This window comes from Ammospiza caudacuta, chromosome 2 (genome assembly GCF_027887145.1).
Source record: "Ammospiza caudacuta isolate bAmmCau1 chromosome 2, bAmmCau1.pri, whole genome shotgun sequence".
Lineage (NCBI taxonomy): Eukaryota > Metazoa > Chordata > Aves > Passeriformes > Passerellidae > Ammospiza > Ammospiza caudacuta.
The window spans coordinates 4,709,702-4,733,223 of NC_080594.1; the positions used below are offsets into that span (position 1 = coordinate 4,709,702).

Below are 23,522 nucleotides of genomic sequence, written 5' to 3' on the forward strand. Positions count from 1 at the left end.
TTTTCATGTCCCAGAACCATTTATGGAAAGAAAAACTCCAAATAGCGTAGGGAATACTTTTATGGGAATTTCAGTGATGCCTAAAATTGCAGTTTTCAGTACTTGCTGCTGATTCAGTTCCACTGAGTTGAGAGACAGCCACAATTTAAGATGTAACAAGAACTACAATACTAAATATAAAAGCTGCTATCCTGGATATGCTCAGTGACAACACCTTTCAATATATTCCAGAATATCTAAGCAAATGTTTATTTTGCCAGCAAATGGAGTGAAGAAATAGAAATAAATAAAAAAACTCAGTTATTGTCACATTTCCATTCAAAATTTAAAAGCAGTTACCTTACATCAGAACACATATTAGGGTTAAGCTTTGTACTAATTAGCCAACTGGCCCCCTGCATCGCCTCCCCATGTGTATCTGGAATTTTATTTATGACAAAAACTGTATTATATTTTACTGTTTGTTGTACCTAGTGTTTATTAGTGGTTTAAAACATCAGCATCTTAAAACTAATATACAAAAATTAAGTTTCCACTGAATGGCATAAGCAGGGCAAAAAAATAAATTTGTAGTATTTTTCCTTCGTGACAAGCATGACAATCTCCAGCAAGTGTTCTCATTAGATACATATATTAAAAATTATTCAAATGTTCTGGCAGTAAAGAGCTACTGAGATTTTGCACTGATTTTGTTGTTTAATTGTAACTTAAATGTTCCAACTTCTAGAATACATATTCTGCTAAAGAAATCTATCCCACCAAGACCCAGCACCAAATCATTTCTGTACTAACTCTATTTTGAACAGGCACTTCATCTCTTAATATTTTAAAAAGTAATTCAAATATAGAGGCTCAAACGCTCATCACATCACAAATATTCTGGAACACCAAACCAACAATAAATTGGAACTGTATACTTATGCAAAGGTACTGGGATTTCAAACACAGGATTGCCATGAGTGCCTGTGTTGAGTGTAGAAATGATTTCTGGAAAGCTGTTTACAGGCCTGGGTTAGGAATTCATGCTCTGATTCTAATGAAGTAATTTCCTGAAAACAAGTTCTTAATTTGCTGATTCTTTGCTACAATAGTCAAACTTGTATCTGCCATGACTTTACACAAAATAGGGGCTGAAAACCTTTTTTCCTTTCTTCCACCTTCCAAAATGCCTCCCCAGTCACCCACTTCTTACAACACACCTCTGTCTGGCCTTCCTACTCAGCCCCACTGTATTGAAACTATTCCTATTAGCACTTGCCCTCTCCTGTCAGCCCAAAAAAGCAGCAGGTTTTATTCAGCTTTAAATGCAGGTGAACAAGGTCAGGGGATCCTGTCCTTGATGCAGAAGGCAGATTTATAAACCACAGACTGTCAGTAAATAAAATTTCACATCTGAGCACAGCCACAGGATACCAGGGTGCATAAACATTGCAAAATGGACATTCCCAATGCAGCCTGCTCATTCACAGACCCAGTGCTACCCCTCTGCCCAGGAGCCTCCCCTCATCCTGAACTCACCATGTTACCCAAAAACGTGTTTTACAGTCATTCTAGTATCCCTTTTGCATTGCTTCTGAAACAGGATGCTTATAAGGTGTGCAAACACCTTGCACTACTACATTTATGCCTGCATGAGTCCTGTAGACAATTTTAAGCTGCCAATCTGACACCCTGCTTAGATTTAGACAAAGAATCTAACAAATATTATATAGCAAATTAAAAAGTATCTATTGTCTGTCAACCAAACATCACTACCCCTTTCAAAACTAAATATATTCTGAAATCTAAAGTAACACTGAAAAAGAAGAAATACTCTTAGAAAAGAGCTAGACTAAGAAATAACTTCAGCTTCATGCTAGCAGAATAAACTTTTGCATAGAAATTCAAGCACATTCAGAGAAAAATATTTTTCTGGTCAGCACAGATTTCTTAAAATGCAGGCTAGAAAATGCCTCACAATTCTAGAAATCCTCTCTGGTGCATTAAAGTTTTGAAACTCACAAAGTTTCAATGACATAGCTTGAAGCAATTGTGTTTAATATGGTAGATTCTGACTCTGAAATGTTGAGGATGGAGGTTCCTCCTGAAGGAGACATCCCCTACCTCCCCTGATTTTAACATGCACAGGTTCTGCTATTCATTGCAGAAGATTTGGTGCTGCTACAGCCAAATCCCAGTGGAAGAGGGCAAGATGTCACTCTACTCCATGAAGAAAACAACAGTAAGTTTAGAAAAATAAGCAAAAAGTTTTTATTTCTACCTCAAAATACTGGTGATTCCCTTGCAAATTTCCTTTTCAGACAAAGCTATAGAGTTGATGGTTTTACTCTTTCTTTAAACCACCGCTGTAACCACTAGGTAACTATAAAACACTTAAGTCTCATTAAGGATGTGCAAGGAAGAAAACAGATGGAGATCTATTACCCAAAATATCCTAAAAGAGAATTGTTTCTTATTTTTCACAAACAATGACAAGATGGATTTCTTCTCACCAGACTGATGCAGCACAGGCTGGGTTGAGGCCCCAAAAGAAGGCCTTTGTTCATTATCAGGAGAGGACAGTAATGAAGTTGAAGGGGGACTTTCTGTCGAAGATGATGTTGAAGGAGCTTGAGCTGACATGGTAGAAGAGGAGGATGATGGAAGCTGTTCAGAACCATCTACTTCCATTGCAGTTTCTGATTGTCTACCAGGTGCCATGTTATTAGTAGAAGGAGCATCAGTCCGATTAGTCCCACCTTTGATTAAAAACAGAACAAAAAAGCAAGAAAAAGAGCTCAAAAGTAAACTTACTCTGTCTCTAAAGATCCCTGTGCACTATCATTCCTGTAGCAAATAAATGTGCTCAGTTTTTCAGTGCACTAAAATTTTACTTACACCTAGGAAAGGCTGATATTCCAAGCCTGCACAGCCACTATAAACACAATTTCTGTAGTTGAAAAGAAGGAAATCACCTCTGGACCGCGATCTTCCCCGTCCTCGATTGCTCTGTGCAACTTCACTGGCTTCTTCAAACCACCTTGACAGCATGTCTGACATCCTCTGCATCAGAGACACATTGGGACTCTGCTCCCCTGTACAACAAGTGGTGCTGAAGTTTTATCTGCAAGTTTACCAAAAAGTGCCTCTCCCCCCACATTTCTTCCAGGAATGGAGACCACCCCTCACCCCCTTCTCCCACAGGAAACAATTCCCTTCAGCCTGTTCCCAATGCCCCTGTGTAACCTCATTTTCACAGTACAGGTCTCTGACCCTCTGCTGGGATCCCTCATTCCCCTCCTGTACAGCTCTGACCTTAAAAAATGGAATTGCAACAGCCAAAGAAAACATACTAAAGGTGGTTACAGATGCCATAAGGAATATTATCAACATATTAAAAAATGTGTTTCAGAAGCCCATAGGCAACAGAACCACATGCAGATTGTAAAGGAGCAGATGGGATCACATCCCCCAATGTTTCTAATCCACTAATTCCAAATAATGGAGGAGCAAAAGACAGACTAAGAGGACAGGCTTATGTTCTCTCCCTAAACAGCATCTCCTACTGCCTGTGTCAGGTACAGAATCCCAGACACTTCTACTCTAGTTTGGGGATGCAGGAAAATGAGAACAACACAGATAATCTGGAAAGGGAAACTGTAGGCAGAAAAGGGAAGAAGATTAAAGGGAACTAGAGTCAAATACTTGGAACACCACAGCTTGTCAGATTTAAACAGGAACACATTATAGATGAAAATTAAGATGAGTGACAAAAAAGGCTCTGCCCTGCTTTGGTATTCCAATTTTTGATATCCAAGCATTCTTTGAAAATGCTTTATTTACTAAATTCTCAAGCAATTGAGTAATATATTTAATTTAAGCATAAAAATTTGCTGTGTTACTAAATGACATTATAAAAATGAAAAGTATAACATAAAAATCCTATTGCTTTGAATTCCAGTCCCCTAATGCAACCATTAAAGAGCATTTAATTTATAATTGTGATTGCATATGAGGTGTGACTGGGAAAAAAAGAAATAAGCCCTAGTGTTAGTCCCTGAGCAATGACAATGAAAACAAAAACTCTCCTTTACTTACAGCACCCTAAATGAAACAATATCATTTTCCTGGTAAGAACATTTTCAATATTTTCAATTTTAAAAATCATTGTACAATAGCAGCTCTATGCTAAATTCTAAGAATTCCATCTTAAAGCTTGGCTGATTGTTAACTCAAGGACAATCTGAAGCACGTATTTTGGGAATACGTCAGAAAAACTGGAAAATAAAACCCGAAATCAAAGCAAGAAAAAACCCCAAATGAAACAAAAACCTAGCAAAACACAGGAGCAAAGACAACAGCCCCCTTCAAATGCAAATGCATTTACCATCTCTCTCCCTCTCACTCTCAGGCCTTGCTCTTGGCCCAGTATCTGACCAATCCCCTCTGAGCCGCAGACGTTTAACGGGAGGCTGACGTAACTGGGGGAGAGAAAAAAGGAGAGAAAAGCATCACACAGCTATTTATGTTCTACAGTACAGGATTCTGAGCCTAAAGATAAATCTCTATTTTTTTAAGTCACCTAAATTCAAATCTGTCACCAAAACACAGAACGTCAGCCTTATGTTCAGGCTATCCATGAATAAGCACAACACTTATCAACAAAATGCACGAGTTTTAGCTTTAACAGTCTGAATAAATGACTCTCAGAACTAATGCAGCTTTTATTTTAAACTAGCTTCATAATGTTGAATCTTTCTTTAGTGACCAGTAATAATTAAGGTTTTCTTAAATTCAGCCTGAATTCTGCAGAAATATTCATCTCTTCACATTAAAAATTATATAAGAGTTTCAGCTTAAGAAAATGTGGATCTGTAATTAAGTAAAAGGAAAAATATCAGACATTAAAATAAGAGAACATTTCATGCAAATAAACTCTGGTTTATTTTCAATCTAATTTCTTTTAGCTTTTATAATGCCTTTTTTACATCAAGAAGTATCAAACAATCACTAAATGGGTGGTGTTATTTTCAGCAGCTTCAAGAGAAACAGGGAGTGCTTTGCTCATTTAGAAAGGCAGGTCAGAGTTTGAAGTCAAGTGTATTGGCTGGATATTTCTGGCCTTAACAAAAATAAAGAAACCAAACCAAACCAAATCAACCAGCCAACCCAGAAACTGCTGACAATTTTAAACTAAATCCCCTGTGGTGTAAGCACATAAAGTTTTAATTTTCATAACTCCACTAGCAGATTTCAGAAGTCTTTACATTTCTTCTACTGTATATAACTTTAAGCCAGGCTGAAATAAAAATACTCAAGCAATAACATTTTTAGGGACAACAAGGACAAAGAATAAGCATTTAAAAGCAAAATTCCTGACTATTCCTGACTAAGAAAACACATAATGTAAAATGTGTTTGAAAACATTTAAAAATGGTTCCAAACAGATTCTAAGAAAAAGGAGGAAGGAAATGTCAACATCACGCTTCTCACAGCAAAAAGGAAACAGGAATCATCATCATTATCATCACACTGATCCTGCAGTTGAGGACAGCAGGATGCTGACAACTCATTGAGAACTCCCTTGTGGGCTCAGACTAAAGACGAGGAACTCAGGATACAGAGTTTGTGAAAGGCTGAACAAAACACCAGTGAAAAAAGCAGGGGATGGTTAGGAGAGTGCAGGGAGAGACAGAAACAACTTCACTGTAGTTAAAGGCATTTTTTTAATATTAATCAGAAAATTTAGATTGGAAGGGTCAGTATCATCGTAACTGAGCTTATAATTGACAAGTGCTTGAGTTTTGAAAATCTTAATACTGCTCAGTAACCGTGGCTTGCCTCCTTATTCTAAACAACCTGTACTCCCTCATATCTGCCAGGAAATGATAGCTTTTACCAAGGAGTATTAATATTTAATTTCAAGGAATATGCTTCTCATGGCATGAAAAGTAAGAGAACACAGAGTGACCTGCCAGCCTTGCTGGCCTTTTGCCCCAAGGTTCAGGCAGATGCCTTCTCATCTCTGAGAGAGAGGGAAACCAGATGAGAAGGAAAACCAGAGTGACAAAATACGGTAAATAAATACATAAATAAATATGTATTAAAAATACACAATTTTTGTGACAATCTACTTGTCACACCTCAGTCTATGACCAGCAACTTTATTATCAGATTAAAGGGGAACACAACTGATGGTATTTCTTGTGTGCTGCAAGCTATAAAACATAAAAGATGAAAGGAGGTCATCTTAACCACTTGCCTCTTCCCTTCTCTCTTCTGCAGAAGGGACTTTAAGTTCTCGTGCTGTGTCATCCTTGGGATCAAACAAGTAAATGTAATCTGAGGAGTAGCTCACAAGGATTTCTTGGCCATCTTCACTGTAACACAGGGATGTTACCCTGCAGGATTTGTTGTTGAGATGAGGAGGGACAAAACGTGCGACCATTCCAACAGTGCCCCTGCCAGCATAATTCCCTTTATTAAAAAAATAAAAGAGGGGAAAGAGAGGAGGAAGAAAAGAATTACACATCTACTATTGCAAATTTTCAACAGCTTCAATAAACCTCTTATTTGGGATCCAACAAAAGAGAATCAGGGAAAAGCTATGTATCCTGTAGTTTCTGCAATAATTTTGATCTGGAGAATGACATATCAGATTTTACAATCTTTATTATTTTTGTTTAAAAATTCTACATACATTCCAAAAAATAAAAAATGAAAACACATTCGCTTATATAAATGTCTCACATACCCACTACATGATGTTGTATGGAAGCTATCTGTCAAATGTGGCACAAATGGAATTTTTAGAATGAAAAACCACAAAACAACTATGCAAATCTATATCTACACACAAATTAGAAAGAAATTTAGTGCCTTTGCACTACAAAGGCAAGCACAGTGCAGGATATTATGGATTTCATGAGATCTCCCATAAGAAGCATCAAGCTCCACCATGGTAGAGTACAAGACAAGAACTTAATTAAATTTCAGGTGGACCACTGGAGGCTGCAATCCCTGGCTTTTTGGAATCCTGGAATCACATGTTTCAAGACAAAATAAGAGAAATCACAAAATGTCCTTTTCTGCACTCAGTACACAATGCATTCTGAGATGCATGAAGAGATTAGACTTACTTTGAAGATTTCTACATTAGCAAATATTAGAGTGAAGTGACTCTACTGTTACAAAGCAGAGTTGCCAGAGAAGGAAGCTACACTTCTGCAGTGTTCCACTTGAGCCATTCACCACCTGTTTTGAAAATAACCTGAACTGGGCACTGCTAGTGGGTAGAAATGGTGTCTGCACCATGTGGCTCCTACCTGTTGCCCTTGTGCCAAGCATTCTCCTGTCATAGATCCTCACTGAGCTGTCAGAACAGCCCACAGCCAGGTAGTAGGGGATGGGTGGACAGATAGCAACAGAGGTGGCAGCACGACGACAGTTTATTAAAATATCCTGGAACACACAAAAACACAGCATTGAAACAATAGCTTGAACATTTGAAGTATAATTCTTTGTTTTGTTTTGTTTCACTACACAGGGCCCTCCCTTAGTCAAGGAAATTTTGATAAAATAGGTCTGGCCTGTGAAGACAGATCACAAATGTGTTATCAGAAAAGCCACTGCACAGAAGGAAAACTATCAGAGAAAGCAAGCTGCTACCAGAACAACTGAAAAAGAAACCTAATCAAAACAAAAACACAGGAACATTGAAAAATAGATAAGGTAAACAGACTTATAAACTACCTTGCATCTTGGATTTCCTTATGGAAACACACTAACTGTGGAGGTGGAAGAGCACTAAATATGCAGAAACAGTTTAAATCAATTAAAGGATTAGAGCAGGTTCCATCTACAGGCAGATAACTAACTGGATAAAAGGGAAAAAAATGAAGGAAACCCCTAGAACTGGTAAATGTGCAATGTGCACAAGGCTGAGCAAAATTAATCAAGACTAGCAATACATACTTAGATAATTTTGTTCCAATTCAATATTAAAATTGTTTCTAAAATTCAAAACCAGTGGTCACTGGTAATACCAGTAATCTAATAAAATTCATTACTAAATCTTTTATTACAGAGGGACAAAGGGTGCTCAAGAATACAAGGCTGCAGGCGATTCTCAAGGCTCATATTTTGCCTCCAGTTTTAGTGTAAACCAGACTAAAAGATTCAATTTCAACAATTTTTTTCTACCATATCTGAAGCCTCACACCAAACATTTTTATATTTGTTTTAATTAAAAAAATGCCAAAAGAGATAATAAATTTTAAAAAGAAAAATAAAAAAAGCCTCTGCAAATTTTATTGTTCCTTGAGAAACATACTGTCATCTCCACCAATGACCCTGAAATCTATTACTTCTAAAAGCTTTACCAGAATTCATATCATGTGTTTGTATGATGCACAGCTCTACATTCAGGTAATCTTTATTAAAAGATTTTTATTGCTATTTTATTTTACTTATTATTATTATTGAAATCTTTATTAAAAGGTTTCATTCTTACATCTTTACAATCTTCCTTTGTGCAACTTGTTTTGATGCGAGTATCAAACCATCTCACAGTGCCATCCTCACCACAAGAGAGGAAAGTGTAGGGATCATTTGGTACTGTCATAATCTGCTCAAAAGAAAAAAAAAGATTATTAATGCCTCCAGAAATAACACTAAATTAAAAATAAAAGGATCAATATTTGCAGCAGCAGTAAGGCTCAAGGACTCAAGCTTTCCAGTGAAGTAACGAGAAAAACTGAAAAACTGATGATGTTTCTTCATTTTCAAGAAAAGGTTTGAACTGTTCAAGTCAAAGGAAACTTTTAAATGTCACATAAGATTAAATATCCATAGGTTAAGGCTTACAGTTGTTTCCATTATCTTTGAACACACAACATACATTTACTGCAATCACTTTTCAGATAACTTATCAGTTTGCTGCAACAATCAACAAAAGCTCTGTTTATTCTCCGTCAAGTAACAGAAGACAATTACAAACAAAGTCCTCAGAAGTCTGAATGCCCTGAAAATACTAAATGGCTTTTATTCCCATTGGGTTATTCCTTTACATCCTAGGTAGTTCCCTGCAGCAAGTCTGCATTAAAGGCTGCTACCAAGCTACCTCCTCACTGCAATATTTTAATTTTTTTTTTTTTTTTGAGAGAGCACTGTACTGAACCATTTTCCTAAGCTCAGCCCTTCTCCAGCTAGGGACAACTCAGACGGAGTCTCACATGAATGGCTTCACTCAAAGCCTCCTCAAGACAAAATTAAAAGGCAAGTGATCATAATGTTAAATATGACCTGAATTCCACAGGTCAGGGAATGCACAGGAAATGTCAGTTTACTCACACTCTGTCTCTTAGAACAGAAAACAGAGAATGTTGTGGCACTATTTTTATTTTCCTACACTCCTGCTACTATCAGTAGAAGTTCATAATGCAACAACAATGGTTAATAGTGTAATACATTCATGGAGCATAGAGCATGAGTGATTCTTTAACATTTTAAATGAGATGATTTATCACGCTCACCTCCCAAAATTCTTAATAAAAGTAACTTATGGATATCTGCAAATCTCTCTACCTGAAAAGGGGTTACAAAGGTAACTGCTGAAGGCTTCAGCCTCTCTCCTAAGGCTCAGCACAGTAACTGAGACAATGCTTGCTGTGCCAAATAAGAAGTGTAACTTGCAGAACAAAGGCAAGGTTTGAATACCAACAGAACTGCTGAGCTATGACCACAATTCTTCAATGTAACAGTGTAACATATTGAAGACTGGTTTTCACTACATATTTCATTCAAATTAACTTCATTTGCATAGCTATAAAAGTTAGCAATCCACTAAATTCTTCAAGCATTTAGCAGAGCTTTCAGTGAAAACATTTTGCTCCAATAATGTTGCTGAACGTGAAAAGCTCTTATTTTTAGTAGCTGTGTTTTATTTTTGTTCACACTGATGCAATTTCACCCTATCCATGTAATATAACTTGCACATGGCAACTTTTATGTCCAGTGATCACAAACATCCTAAGTTCTTTATAAGCACTAAACCAGAGAAATGGAGAAGTGCAAGCCCCAATAATTGAGTCAATATTACTATATTTAAGTTCAACAAGTACATTATAAATATTAAATTGTTTTTTTACTAACTAAAAACTTGTTTGCTACTTAACTTTAAAAGTGTATAGCTGTATGATCACTTCACTGTACTTAAAACAAGAAAGTAAGAGGTGTTCATAAAAGTACATTCCCTTTCTGAAATGTAATTCACATGAAGGGCAATAAAGAAAAGATTTGGCTGAGAAAAAACAAACTTGTCAAGGTCTTGTACAAACAATAATTTCTTCAGAAGCATGTCTCAAGAGCCTCTCCCACTCTTAATCTATTCTCACTCAGAACTGAAAACAATTGTACAAGTATCTCACAGTTTACAACAATCTACACCAATTTCCACACTCCTCTGTTTCATGTTTTTGTAATGTCTTGAACTGCCACAAACTCCAAGGGCTGTATAAATCCAAACCACATTCAAATTTAGAATTGGTACCTCAGGGGCAGCTTTTAGCTTTTGTTATTTAGAGAACCCAGTGAGTCAAAGTTCTATATTTAACATGGTGATGTGGTTACATACAGCTGGGCAGTACCATCACAATATTTAGAAATTATCTCTCCACTCCAGGAACCTCCCAGCCTCAGTGCAAAACAGGATAAGAAAAACAACCTCATAAAGGGACAGAGTTGTTAAAACAGCCAGTGTCATATAGAGGTTTTGATATTCCTTCCATTAACAGTGTTTAAAAGCAGCAAAACCCACCAAAACTGTATCACACTCCTGTCATTCAAAACAATAATAATGCCCTCTTGTTAACATATTTTGGATGATTTTTATTCAGCAATAAAGACCATTTTGGATGGTGCAATACAGCAAGGAAATGTAATTGGTGTAATTACTACCATAAGGACACTTTTACTACAGGAACAAAAATTAACTCTGGCAGTACTTCAGCCACTTTCTTTTTTCACACACCTTAATTCTTTTTATGAGAAGTTTTAAAGATTTTATTCATTTAATATGCAAAGAAAGTGATCTAAAAGTTTGCTATGAAATCTGAGCTGGATAAATAAAAAACCAATGCATTTGGGATTTTTCCCCCGTGAGTGTACTGCAGTAGTGTTAAAAAAGCCCCAACAAATAGTGAAAGTAACAGGAATATTTATAACCTAGCAAAAAATTTACAATTTTTTCTGTTTTAAGCATAATAAGTTTTGCAAGCAGCATCTTTTGCTGTTATTTAAAAGAGGCAGATAGAACAACAACTCTTTCTATTTTCCTAACTTAAGTAATACTTTGCTTTCTCACTGGCCTAATTTATATGAACAAAACTTCCAAGGGAGGACTGAAAAGACTGTGGCTAAATTTACACCTAAAGAGTTAACTAGAATACACAATAGAAAAATTATCTACAATTCTTAACACATTTTTCAGATTAAGTTATTTACACATGCTGAGTTAAGCATTTCTTAGAAGAATCTAAATTGTGAAAAAGGCATGAAACTGCTGAAAAGTTCAGGGAAGAGGGGAGGGGCAGGGGGGAAGAATAAAAATAAAAATGCAAAACAGTCACTTCCCCCACCCCCCAGCCTACCTCAGGAAGAAATTCAGAGCTCAATTTTAATCTGTTCTGCTCAGCTCAGTGAAGGTGAATTCATATGTGCAAAGTAATGTTAATAGCACCACTTTTTGCAAATTTCTCAATTTAATTTAGCACATTTCTCTCTTCAAGTCTACTTTTTAAATGGGATAAAAAAACAATTCAAAAAAGACAGAAGAAAATTTGTAACTCTCGCTGTATTGCAACAAAGTTCTCAGCAGTCTGGTTGAAATCTTGGGCAACAATACAATAAAATACATATTTTACTGATCTTAAACTTATGATTTATTTCAGGAGGTACCTCGTAGGTAGTCCCATAGTGGCAGGTGTACTGGCATTGCCTGTTGGTCTCTGCATCCTGTTCAACATTCGTGTAGAAAATGACTCCGTCCCCGGAACAAGAAACAATCTGTTTGTCATTGGTGCATGGCAGGAACTTTGCACTGAAAATATTGGCTCTGTGTCCTGAGCGAATCGTTGTGAGAACCTGAAGAACAAAAGCAAAAAGGAGGCTGCAGCAGGTCAGTGTTTTCCAAGCAAATAAAGCATGGAAAAAACTCAGACTGTGAAATACCAGTTATGCACAGGCTGCCAGGGACCTACAGTTCAGTACAACACAACACACAAGCTGCCTTTACACCAAATTTCTTCTAAGAACAAAGTGGTTCTACAAGAGAGATTTGCTCAGGCACTTGCACGAAGCAGTCTGCAAAATGCAAGGGCTGGAATGCAGCTGCCACCTTTGGTTTTGCAATGCTGGTTCCAGAGCACATCAGGTTTCTCAAAGTGAAACATTAGTCAGGGTGATGGTGCAGCCACTCAGCACATCTGTGAGGAGACACTTAGAAGATCTGGGACATTGTAAGCCAAGAAGAATAAGGTACTGCAATCCAAGCCAACTTTATAGACTTTAAAATTTGATGTTACTCTTCAACTCACTCTAAAAAAGGAGAACTGATGTTTATAAGCAAGAATGTTTTGAAACTAGCCAAAAATAAATAAACATTTAAGAACTTGATTATACAGGGAAATAAATCAGGACTTGACTTAGACTCATTCATTAACATTAAAGCAGAGAAACATACAATTTACTTCACCATCACAGCTGATTTTAAACACTTTTTAGTGACTCTTTATCCTTCCTCACATATTTAGTTTACCAAAACTGAAAAAACCTCCACATGCTTTCCTGTGAACAAGTAAACATTATATTCTTATTTCTCCCATCTGCAGCACTTGAAGCAAACTGCATTTTCACCACTCCCATTAGGAAAGAAATACTCACCAAGTTGTTTACAGTATGAAAATTACTTCCAAATTTCCACTCAATTAACTTAATCAAAGGAAGTGTTTTGCAAATGAAGTTTTTCCGTCAGTAGCAGCTCATGACTAACAGTTCAGAAGTGCTATTTCACACCTTTTAAATAATTCCCACTAAAAAAGTTTAACAGTTTATCTGCATATTCTGAAAGGAACAAAATATTGATGGCTGAAGTCTATTTTTGCTACTCTACCTAGATAATAACAGAAAATATGGTAATAAGGATATTTGCCAATATGACAGAATTACAACACAATTATGATACCAATTTGCTGCCTTTTCCTGTATAGATTCTCTTATTCAAGCCAGAAAAAATTAAGCTAACATAACTGTAACACTCATTAAAAATCACATCTCTAGTACATTTCAGGAATAACACTGATTATTGAGTCTTCTTGCTGGTACCTGCTGTTTTATAATTACATTTGCATGTACTGGAGAAAAAAGTAATTCAAAAATCATCTTTTCTGCTGTTACAAAAAATAAATAACTCAGCTAACTGAGTGAAAAATAAAAAAAGAAAACAAAACATCTCCCATATTCCTCATTATGTTTAAGTAGAGAAGTAGTACACAACAGGGGGAGAAACTGTCCCATGAAAGCATAAAGCTTTAAATTGCAGCACCTTTTAAAATATTAAAATATTTTAATGTAAAAACTATATAATGAGCAACTATCCCTAGTAGGATATTAAAATAAACTCTGCACAATAGATAACATTGAACATCCTTTATCTGCATGAAAAATTCTAACTCTGCAAGTCACTCCACCAACACTCACTTTGGAATATATCCATCATCCTCTTCACAGCTGTCTTTGATATCACTTTTCCAGCAGAACTCCCAGTCCAAGAGAAACCCTACCTAGTGATACTGATCTGAACTTTCAGGCTGACACCAAAACTGAAAGGAAGAGATGAAGTTTGGAAGCTCTGGCTTATTTGGGGAGGTGAGCAAAAGGACCTTACCTATAGGCCCAGGCAACACTCCAAACCACCACAACCCTTCAGGAAAGCAAACTATTATTTTCTACTCAAACTCTCTTCCACCATACCTTCTGTTTCTCCCACACATTTAATTTTTGAGCATATCCTCGGGGTTTAGTTGTCAGCCTCTGAGAGGACACAGCTCAGAGCATCTGTTCTACCAAACTACCAGCAGTTCCTTCAAGAGAAAGGTGTGGGACAGTGCCACTACCTGATGGATGCCAGCTGGCACTGCTGGGAGTCTTCCACCTTATTTCAGTACAAGTTATTCTCCATCCACTTGCAGGCACACACAAGGCAATGTAATTTTACATTGGAGTGATCTATTTTAATCAAGATTGACATTCCAACAACATTACACAGAAAGACATTACATACAGTACATTACACAGAGCAGAGAATACAGTATTTTAAAAGTGAGAGGAAAACAGTTTATCTGACTACAAGATTTCATGAGAATTACTGAATCCTATTGCTGGTCCTGACACTAATCTGTGGTGAGACCATGTTCCCTTTGTGCCCGGCCATGTACCGTAAAATGGGATAATACCAATGTCACAAAGGATTAGAACTCTCAAGTTTTAAAGCACTGTGAGGTTTTATTCCCATTTATATACACTAGGAAGTGCATGATATTATCTTTTTTACATAATTATATCTGAAAACTGATATATTTAAAAATATCTTTTAATACCTTGAAAAATAATAAATTGCATCCCATTTGAAAATTAACAAGCAGCCAGAAACAAACCTACCTTTCTGCTGTAGGGATTAGTAATGACCAGGTTGGTGTCATCTGAACCAGATAAGATATATTCTCCTGTATCATTCCAGCAAATTGTATTCACCTGCATGAATTTAAAAAAAATATTGTTTAGACTTATATTAATTCAATTTTCACCATATTAAAACATCAAACTCATCCAACACTACAGAAATAGGAGTTAACAAATTCAACTGAAATGATGTAATTTCTAAGCAGCTAGCATTTAAAAAAAAAAAAAAAAAAAAGTGTTTTTAAACAAATTGATAAGGGAATCACCTGCTTCACCTATGGCATCTCAATTACTCCCTCTGCTCCTCAAGAGTTCATCAGGTAAATTAAGCTTCCCACAGTAGCCACAATTTTACACACTCAGGTGCTTTAATGAACCAAATCTATTCCACAGAGAGTTCTCTGAATTTGAACTGGAGGGCATCACAGTGCTCTCATTACTGCATCTTCACCATATCCAAATTCTGACCATCCACTGCTTTGCACATTTTCAGTGACCACACCTTCTCAGGGAAAAGCACTGCAGAATCCATCCCAGATCCCTTTTGAAAAGTGTGAGTAGGCTGGGAAAGAAGAATCCTACAGTGAGGTACAGAATTGTACTGGGAGAGCTTTACAACACATTTCCTTATCAATTCTCCTTGTCACAGGACTGTGCTTAATAATGTGTCAGTGAAACAAAGCTGTGAAAGTACTCAAAATCCAGGAAGCTCAAGAGGTATCCTCCAAGCAGCAGCTCATGCACAAGCACCAAAGACTGCATGCAAGACCATTACTATTTCAAGTACGGCTCTAAAATACCTTTTAAGTGTCAAACTGCAGCCATCACCATTTTCTGCTGGCTAGATTCTGTTGGCAGAACAGCTGCCTTAGTGTGATGTACCAGACTGGATTACAGAATTGGTAAAAAAACCACTTCCTTCTTAATTATTTTCTTATGCTTTTTTTTTTTTAAATTCAAATGTCTCACTCTGAGGCCCCCCCTCAATAAAAATAATTTTTGTTTAAAATAAATGCACCCATTCTAGTTGCTGTTTTAATGACAAGTTGAGTGGGGGTTAGTTGCAAAATCAGAGTTAGCAGTTTCAGGTGGATCACAGGGACAACAGCACCTTGATATTCTCAGGTGCAGGAACTTGAAGAGATCTTGGTGTTAAACATGCCTATGCCAGAGCTAGCTCAGTGCTCAGAAACAATCAGATATTGTCAGGATTTATTAGGAAATGCACAGAAGAGCAGGATATACATCCATGCATGGCAATCCCACATGTCCCACACTATGCAGTTTGGTTCACATCCCACTCCTGCATTCTCCATTTCTATTACTGCCCACTTGGAAAGAGAAATCATGACAAGGAATTACTGGGGTGCTCACAGATATCTAACACTTTTTATGGCAAGAAGCAAATATTTTGTACTACTCTAGGGAAGGGAAATGATAGAAGCTTATGAGAACATGAATGACATGGAAAAAGTAAAAAATAATTTTTTGTGGATCTTCACAGTACAAGAAATGGAAGGCCTTAAATAAACAATCCAATGAAACGTGGCTTTTTAATGAAGCTGGAAATCATTGTTATAGAACACCCTAAACACCAGAAGTGGAAGGATATACATATTCATCAAAGAGAAATGAAAAATGATAAGAAACAAAGGTGCAGCTTCCACCTCTATCTACCCATTTAACATGATGTGTTCTCTAGAACATCCATCAAATACTGTCTGCTTGCCCTGTCTCAACTTCCTTCAAAAATATGTGCTGGCCACTTTCAGGGCCAGGTTATCAGGCTCCACTGAGCTTGGGGATGACCTTGCATGGCTACTCTTATGATTTTATAACTCTGGCTGTCAATCACCAAGAACCACAATTTCAACTAGCCCCCAGAACCATCTATCATTGAAATAACCTGTCCTGACAATGGCTGTACTCTAAAATGTTGTCAAACATTGCACAGCACTACAGCCAGGGCAAACACAACCCAGCAATGTTTATTTTCATCTGCATTTCCTCTCAGGCAGAAAAGTATTATTATCATTGCCCTAAAGAAACCAAAATGCTAATGTAAGAACACAGGAATAGAAACAAGAATGAAACACTGAAAAAACAAGGAAGCTACCGAAAATTTTTAAGTCATGATATGAGAAAGAAAAGTTAGCACAAACAATTAAACAAATTGAGGGGGTGGATGTGTATATTTATGTATAAACCCAAAATCTGAATGACAGCAAAGCAGAGAAACATTGAAGATGCAAAGGGGAGATGAGATTGTCTAAACTGCAGCATCACAAGTCTACACAAGACATCAATCATTCTCCTCCAAAATTCCAATTTCATTGCAATTATTGCCTCAGTTGAGCAATTTTAATATAGCCTGACCAGACCAAAGTTGGTTCAAAAAATAATCCTGAATGACATAACCAAATTACTTGAGGTCTGTAACTAAACAGGCTTTTTTATTCTGTACCCAATCACCTTCTCAGCACTGCTGGCAATAAATAACTCAAAAAGTAAGGAAGTTTTTCAGTGAAATCAGCTTGTTTGGAGTGTTTTTCAGAGACTTTCCAGTCAATATACACAGTGTTCAGTACAACCTACTCAGCAACATTGAACTCAAATAACTCAAATAAATTTGCATATGGATCACTAAAAAACCAGAATTTAAAAAAGTTCTCATTCCATGGTAGTAAACTACTGAAATATAATTTAAAATGAGAATGGGTTAGAAAATTGCTTTTTATTTTGAAAAAATATTGTACTACCTGCACTGCCACTCAACACCCAACTAAAAGCATAATGTAACAGTTACTATTCTGAGTTTGGAAACCTTGGAAAAGGTATTGGACCCAGAAGAAAGGATACATCAAACACCAATGACAGACAATTACTAACAAGCTAAGAAAAGCCGAAGGGTGTGAAATTAGTTTTTTCTATTAAGTACTCCACATTATTAATTGTATCTAATTTTATTTGTCACTCATCTAGCCTTGCAAGGAGTCAGTGGGCACTTCTGATTCATTAGTCAATTAGTCAGATATAAATTTACTATCTCTCAAAGACAGTGCAGGAGGCAGTGCAGGCAATCCTTAAAAAACAAAAAAGCCAAGTCCTCACTTCCATGCAAAGTGACCTCAGAATCAAGTCTTTTGTGAACAGAAGAGAATACCAGAATAGAAGAAAAGAAATTTAAATGAATTTAACAGAATACCAAAATAGAAGAAAAGAAATTTAAATGGCTGTAGATATCCAAAATATCAGGAATGTCCCCCAGGCAAAGAAGGGGTAAAAAAAGGCAGTGCTTTTCATCTGTGGAGTACAAGGTGAAAATTGTTTCTAAGAAAACACAAACTCCCTATACTGGGTTAAGTCTGGCTTTGAGGAGTACATCTGAAAAGGACTTGTTCCCAAGTGCCATCCTGAAGGAGATGAATGCCATGAAGAATGCTGGTTTGTTATTGATCTGAAAATGAGACTGTACATAGAAATGAGAAGTTACTGCTTCAGGTAATATTCTTTATTTCAAAATGTAGTGTTTACTCATGTCAAATGCTTCATCTACATCCTGCATTTCAGCCTTCCTCAGCTTTCACAGGACCAAACCAGGAAGAAAATAATCAGTATTTTTACTGCAATTCAATGTGTTTTAGAGTTTCTTTATCCTCTACTTTCCTCACACTTCATTGCTGCTGGTCCAGATTGCTTCTCTTTCAACATTTCTCCTTTGGATTTAATCACTTTATACACAACAGCTCACCTCTGTACATTTCCTCATCTTCTTAAGCTCCCTTTACAGCTACCACAGAAAATGGCAAGTTCTGGCATACAAATGATCTTACTGAATTTGACCATGTGAACCTTGTTCAAAGAGGCAATTCCTGCCCTGGAAGGAAGATAAGGCTACTGGCAGACATCAATAATTCTGCAGAACCAATTCAATTACTTCACACGGTGCTGCTAGAAACTGTGTCTTCAAACCAAGGGGAAAATGGGACTGTTTCAAAGAGAATTGTCCCTGAACTCTGAGGTGAGAATACTCAGATTTTAAACACAAGATAATATTACTGTTACAAGAGTGTGGATAAGTGAAGTAATTCATGGAATATTTCCTTCTTCACAGATATCCTGCCTGGGTATGATTATACACACAGTTCTATCTCCCACAGGATCTCGCTTCTGTCTAACAGGTAGGAACTTGGACTTTACTTTTATCCTCAATTAGTAAAAAAATTTCTTGCCTTAAGTAAGTTGTCCACTGTATCCAATTACACAGCATGCTTTATACAGAAAATACAAGTCACAGCTTATTCAACAGAGCAATGAAAAAGTTCTTAAAAATACCAAGCAACCAAACAAAACCCAAAACCCCTGCCATCCAACCTTCATTAAAAAAACCCAACCACCCAAAAACCAAATCCAGAAACACCTTTTAATAGGACAACATGTCATTAATTGCCTACATTTGAAATGCTCTCTAAGTTAACAGTTATGGGGAAAAAAAAAAAAAAAAAAAAAAAGCCTAATTACCATTGATGGTAATAAGGAGCTTAATCAGTAGAAGCATTGTAATTTCATTGATTTCTATGCCACAGATATTTTAAAAACAAATAGTAAGAAATTATACTGAGTGGTTGTTAGCCTTAAAAGATAATTCCTTGCAAAAAAAAACACACAGTAAATGAGGTAGTAACTCCCAATATCCCATTCCTTAAAGCTGGAGAGTTCTGAGCAAATTTAACTTCTGAAGACATTTTTTCAAACTGTAGTATTTTAATACTGTATTTAAATACTGTAGTATTTTAAACACCTGCAGACAATGCTGTAAGTTTATAATTTAAGGATTTTCCACCTACTGAAACAATTAGGCCATATGTTAAAGCATACTTTCAAAGCTAACATAAGCACATCAAAGTTAGTTTTCAAATAAATATCCATCAGGTAGATTAAAGCAACATCAACAGCCAACACCAAATCTGCAATTTCTATTACATGACACAGAGGCAGATAATTGAATAGAGATCAGTTGCTTAACATTTAACAAGTAGTGAAGAAATATTTTCCTATATTCTATTTTAATAGGAAAAAAATACTTTTTTTACAAGGAAATAAAGAAAAAATAAATAAAATGCCCTAACCAACTTCAGGAAAAGAAACTTGAAAATTTTAATCTTAAGTATTTGAGGAGATGAAAAATTACTAAGAGAAGAAATTTGGAAGCAAAGTATCACTGTTACAATCTTGAATATGAAAATGAATAAATACACATAGAATCATAGAATTGTTTGGGTTGGAAGAGACTGTATATAATCATTCTTGTAACATTTCTTGAAAAAAACTAGAAATGTATATATTTGTTTCATTACACCAACAGCATCTGAACCAGAACATTGAACTTATAATGTAGTCAGCACAGGAAAAGTAGCTCACATTTTATACAGAGCAATTCTAATCCTGGCCTTTCCCAGACTTCCCAGGCTCACAAAAACACAGGCACATCAAAATCATACATCTGATCTTGAGAAGGCTGGATGTTAACAACACTTGTTCCTTAAAATTACGACTGTGTTAGTTTAAAATTATGTTGCTCCTCAATTAATTAAAAGTCCAAGCAACTCAAGCTAAAAAAATCATTATGCTTTTACAGTTTTAGAAATACACATTAAAGTACAAAAGCTTGACTTACATTTTCTTTTTTATAGAATAATTTCATTTTTCAGATATCTTGTACAACAAAAACTATAAATTTCTGCTCTAATGCTCAAATGTAACATGGCAGCCTCTTTGTCCTGAACCTAGTTTAGGTAAAAGCTTTCTTTAAAAGGATTTGTTTTAAAATATCTGGACCCCTTTCAAAAATTAATATTAATATTCAAATAAGCCTTTCAGGAAGGCTTAATTTTGTTTCCATTCCCTATTGGTCAGCATATAGCACCTGATGATTTGCTTTTTGAAACTGGAAAATAAATCACTCAAAACACTAATAAATTTTTAATTCAATACAGTATAGCAAAAAAAAAAAAAAAAACAACTTCATTTCAAGGTTTAAGATGGGTCCTAACTGAAAATGTAAGAATGTGTTTAAATGGCAGGAGAGATTAATTCAGTCAGCCACAGACACAAGATATTCAAGAAGAAACAAATAGCAAGAGAATTCAGATGTGGATGTCAACAAGCAGAGTGGTCCTGCTCAGTTTTAATGTACAAATAGAAGATATTTGCCTTTTTAAGTTGAGGGATTATTACCATGGCAACAAAATCACAGTTTAATAATTTTTAACAAACAAAAAAGCAACAAGTGACTTACACATCCATCATGCACATTCAAGGTTGCTTCAAGTTTTAATCTTTGGATGAATTCTCTTCTCCCTGTGAAGAAAAATGCCAATTACATAACTTCTAAAAACTGAAGTAGTTAAGAGCCTGCTAATGACCACTCACAGGTAAAAACCTAAATGGTAAAGAACCAGAATATAGATTTAAATCTTGAAACAATTCATATGGTTCTCATTTTACAAATCCTAAGACATGACATTTGCTGGTTCTTCCACCACCTTTATGAAGGGTGCAGAAATGGCAAAACTAACATTTCACAGATTCACAGGCTGATGCTCCCTCTAAAACTAATAGCAAGAAAACAGAAATTAATCCTGTGGTTATTTGGTTCACTTGGCTGAGAGGGAGCTATGATAACATAGTTCAAGCAGTACAACCCTTGCATTTGGGAAATTAACATTTAAGACCAGTAACATTCCATTTCATACCAAGTATGTGAAAAGAAGAGATGAAGGATAAAGGTGAAATCTATCAACACATATGAAGACAAAGCCTCAGGAACTTTCATGTCTTTATACCCTATGTACAAACTGATTTTATCACTGCACTCAAAAACACTACTGTACTAAACACATGAAGAGGGAAAACAAAAGTACATTGACAAAAATGTGGTCTTTTCCTGAACTACATGTTTCAACACATGGCTTCAACTCTCAGGTTATACTGAATCTAATATTCCCCAGAAAACACTCTCAGAAAAGAAAAATACTGGTAAACCTAATATTTTTAACTTCAATCCCAAAAGCTTCTAAACTCAAGGACCATTTCCCCTTTTTAATTCTGAGTTAGCACATCTCTCAGAACAAAATTCCAGGTAAGAGCATCAGACTGTAGGCTTTTGCCAGGCTGCACTGCTTCCAAATATGTAACTGTGAAATGCACTCAAAATGAACCTTAAAAACCTAGAATCAGGAAAAGAACAGCAAGAGACTCCACATCTGAAAAATCCTACATTTGTGAACTTGCTTTGGTTCAGCTCAAGGCAGAGCCATGTCAGAGCTCAGTCCTGTCTCTGGCAGTGTAGCACATATTTGGAAAAGTAGTTTCTCCTCTCTCCTCTTGCTGCTTCTGAATGCTTTTAGTTTGTCCCATCCACTCTCCAGCCCTGCAAAAGAACACCTGCTATCCACACCTGTCTGGAAGCAGGCACTGAGCATCCCTGCCCCTCTCCCTCCTCCCAGGCCAGAACACCCTTCCAGCAGCACCAGCTCCTGCAGCCCATCCAATGCTCAGGCAGCCTTCCCCCATCAGAAAGTCTGGGCTAGATACCTCAGTTTGGCTGGAAGTAGAAGCCACCTCCACAATTCAGAATTGCTCATAACACTGCTTAAACACCACATTGAAGATGAAGATCATACTTGGGCAAAATATTTTTTCTGTTTCAAGAGGAGGTACTTAGTGGGTGAAATGGTTATAAAGTGCTAGCACTTAAAGCATGTCTGAGCCAGCTTTAAAAATATAAAAGCCAGACTTCCCTCATGCCCCATTTTATAAACACTGAACTTGTGACATCTCAGGTGCTACAATTTCTGCTAACCAGGAGTAACCATAATTAGAGAAAAATTAAAATAATGACATCTTAAGCACCATGCTCTATTAGCAAGAATGCATTCTTTGATTAGGAATACACATCTACCTAGTTCGCTAGGCTTTCTTTACCACTTCTCCTGATCCATTTTTTCCACTCTCCAGGAACACACTCCAGCTGTAGATTCTTAATTGTTGATTTATTGTACCTTTCTGTGAAATCCTATTATTTTTTCAAATCAAATGATTTCTGTGCTTTCAATGAAGATTCCTACTATCAGATTATTTTGATTTCTTCAATTGCTTGTAAGTAAATGTGAGTGTTAAGGTGGGAAATATCACCTGCTGCATGCTTGGGTATCATTTTGCACAACAGAAACTTTAAAATTTGCTTCTGGGGTGCTCCTGTAATGCAAAATACAGAGCAGTAATACATGACCTCCAATAGGATAACTTCATTAAGAACTGTATACTCCATAGACCAACACAAAAATACAGTGTTTGCCAGAGCCATCACACTTTCATTGAAGAACAGAAAAAATCTGATAGCAGTGGATGATTGTTGGGCATTGCATCACATGCATAAAATACATGTGGAACAAGGTGATGTCTGCAGAGCAACAGGCAGGTGCTTGCTGAGAATCCTCTGTACACACAAACACCAAAGATGATTCAAACTGATTTTTAAAAACAAACAGAACAACAGATTTTTCTCCTTCCTGCATGCTCTGGTTTTAATCCAAATCACTTAAACCAGCAAGTAAGAAACAACAACTGTGTTCTAATCACATTTTCAGTTTCAATTTTTATTTCCTTACAGAAATCTGTTGACAAAAGATATGAACAATTTGTTGCTGTTAGATTAGGATTTTTTGATCTTAATAAGAACACAGTATTCATACAAGTTTCAGTAAACCTGAGATGCAGGCATAAGGTGTCTCATATACTCAACA

General features: G+C 36.3%; 1 protein-coding gene across 7 annotated transcripts in view; it reads right to left on the bottom strand.

Annotated features, from left to right (window-relative positions):
- DCAF6 (DDB1 and CUL4 associated factor 6) overlaps nt 1–23,522 on the bottom strand; it is a 74,185-nt gene that overhangs the window by 37,143 nt on the left and 13,520 nt on the right. For 6 of the 7 annotated variants that reach the window (XM_058822236.1, XM_058822227.1, XM_058822251.1 and 3 more), the window contains exons 2-10: nt 21,014–21,075; nt 14,695–14,787; nt 11,935–12,120; nt 8,492–8,605; nt 7,305–7,440; nt 6,242–6,456; nt 4,367–4,460; nt 2,955–3,074; nt 2,493–2,738 (exon numbers count right to left, since the gene is read on the bottom strand). In XM_058822236.1, coding sequence (XP_058678219.1) covers nt 2,493–2,738; nt 2,955–3,074; nt 4,367–4,460; nt 6,242–6,456; nt 7,305–7,440; nt 8,492–8,605; nt 11,935–12,120; nt 14,695–14,787; nt 21,014–21,075 — 1,266 coding nt within the window. The remainder of the gene's footprint in view (nt 1–2,492; nt 2,739–2,954; nt 3,075–4,366; nt 4,461–6,241; nt 6,457–7,304; nt 7,441–8,491; nt 8,606–11,934; nt 12,121–14,694; nt 14,788–21,013; nt 21,076–23,522) is intronic. The other variant, XM_058822266.1, reaches the window with a different exon arrangement.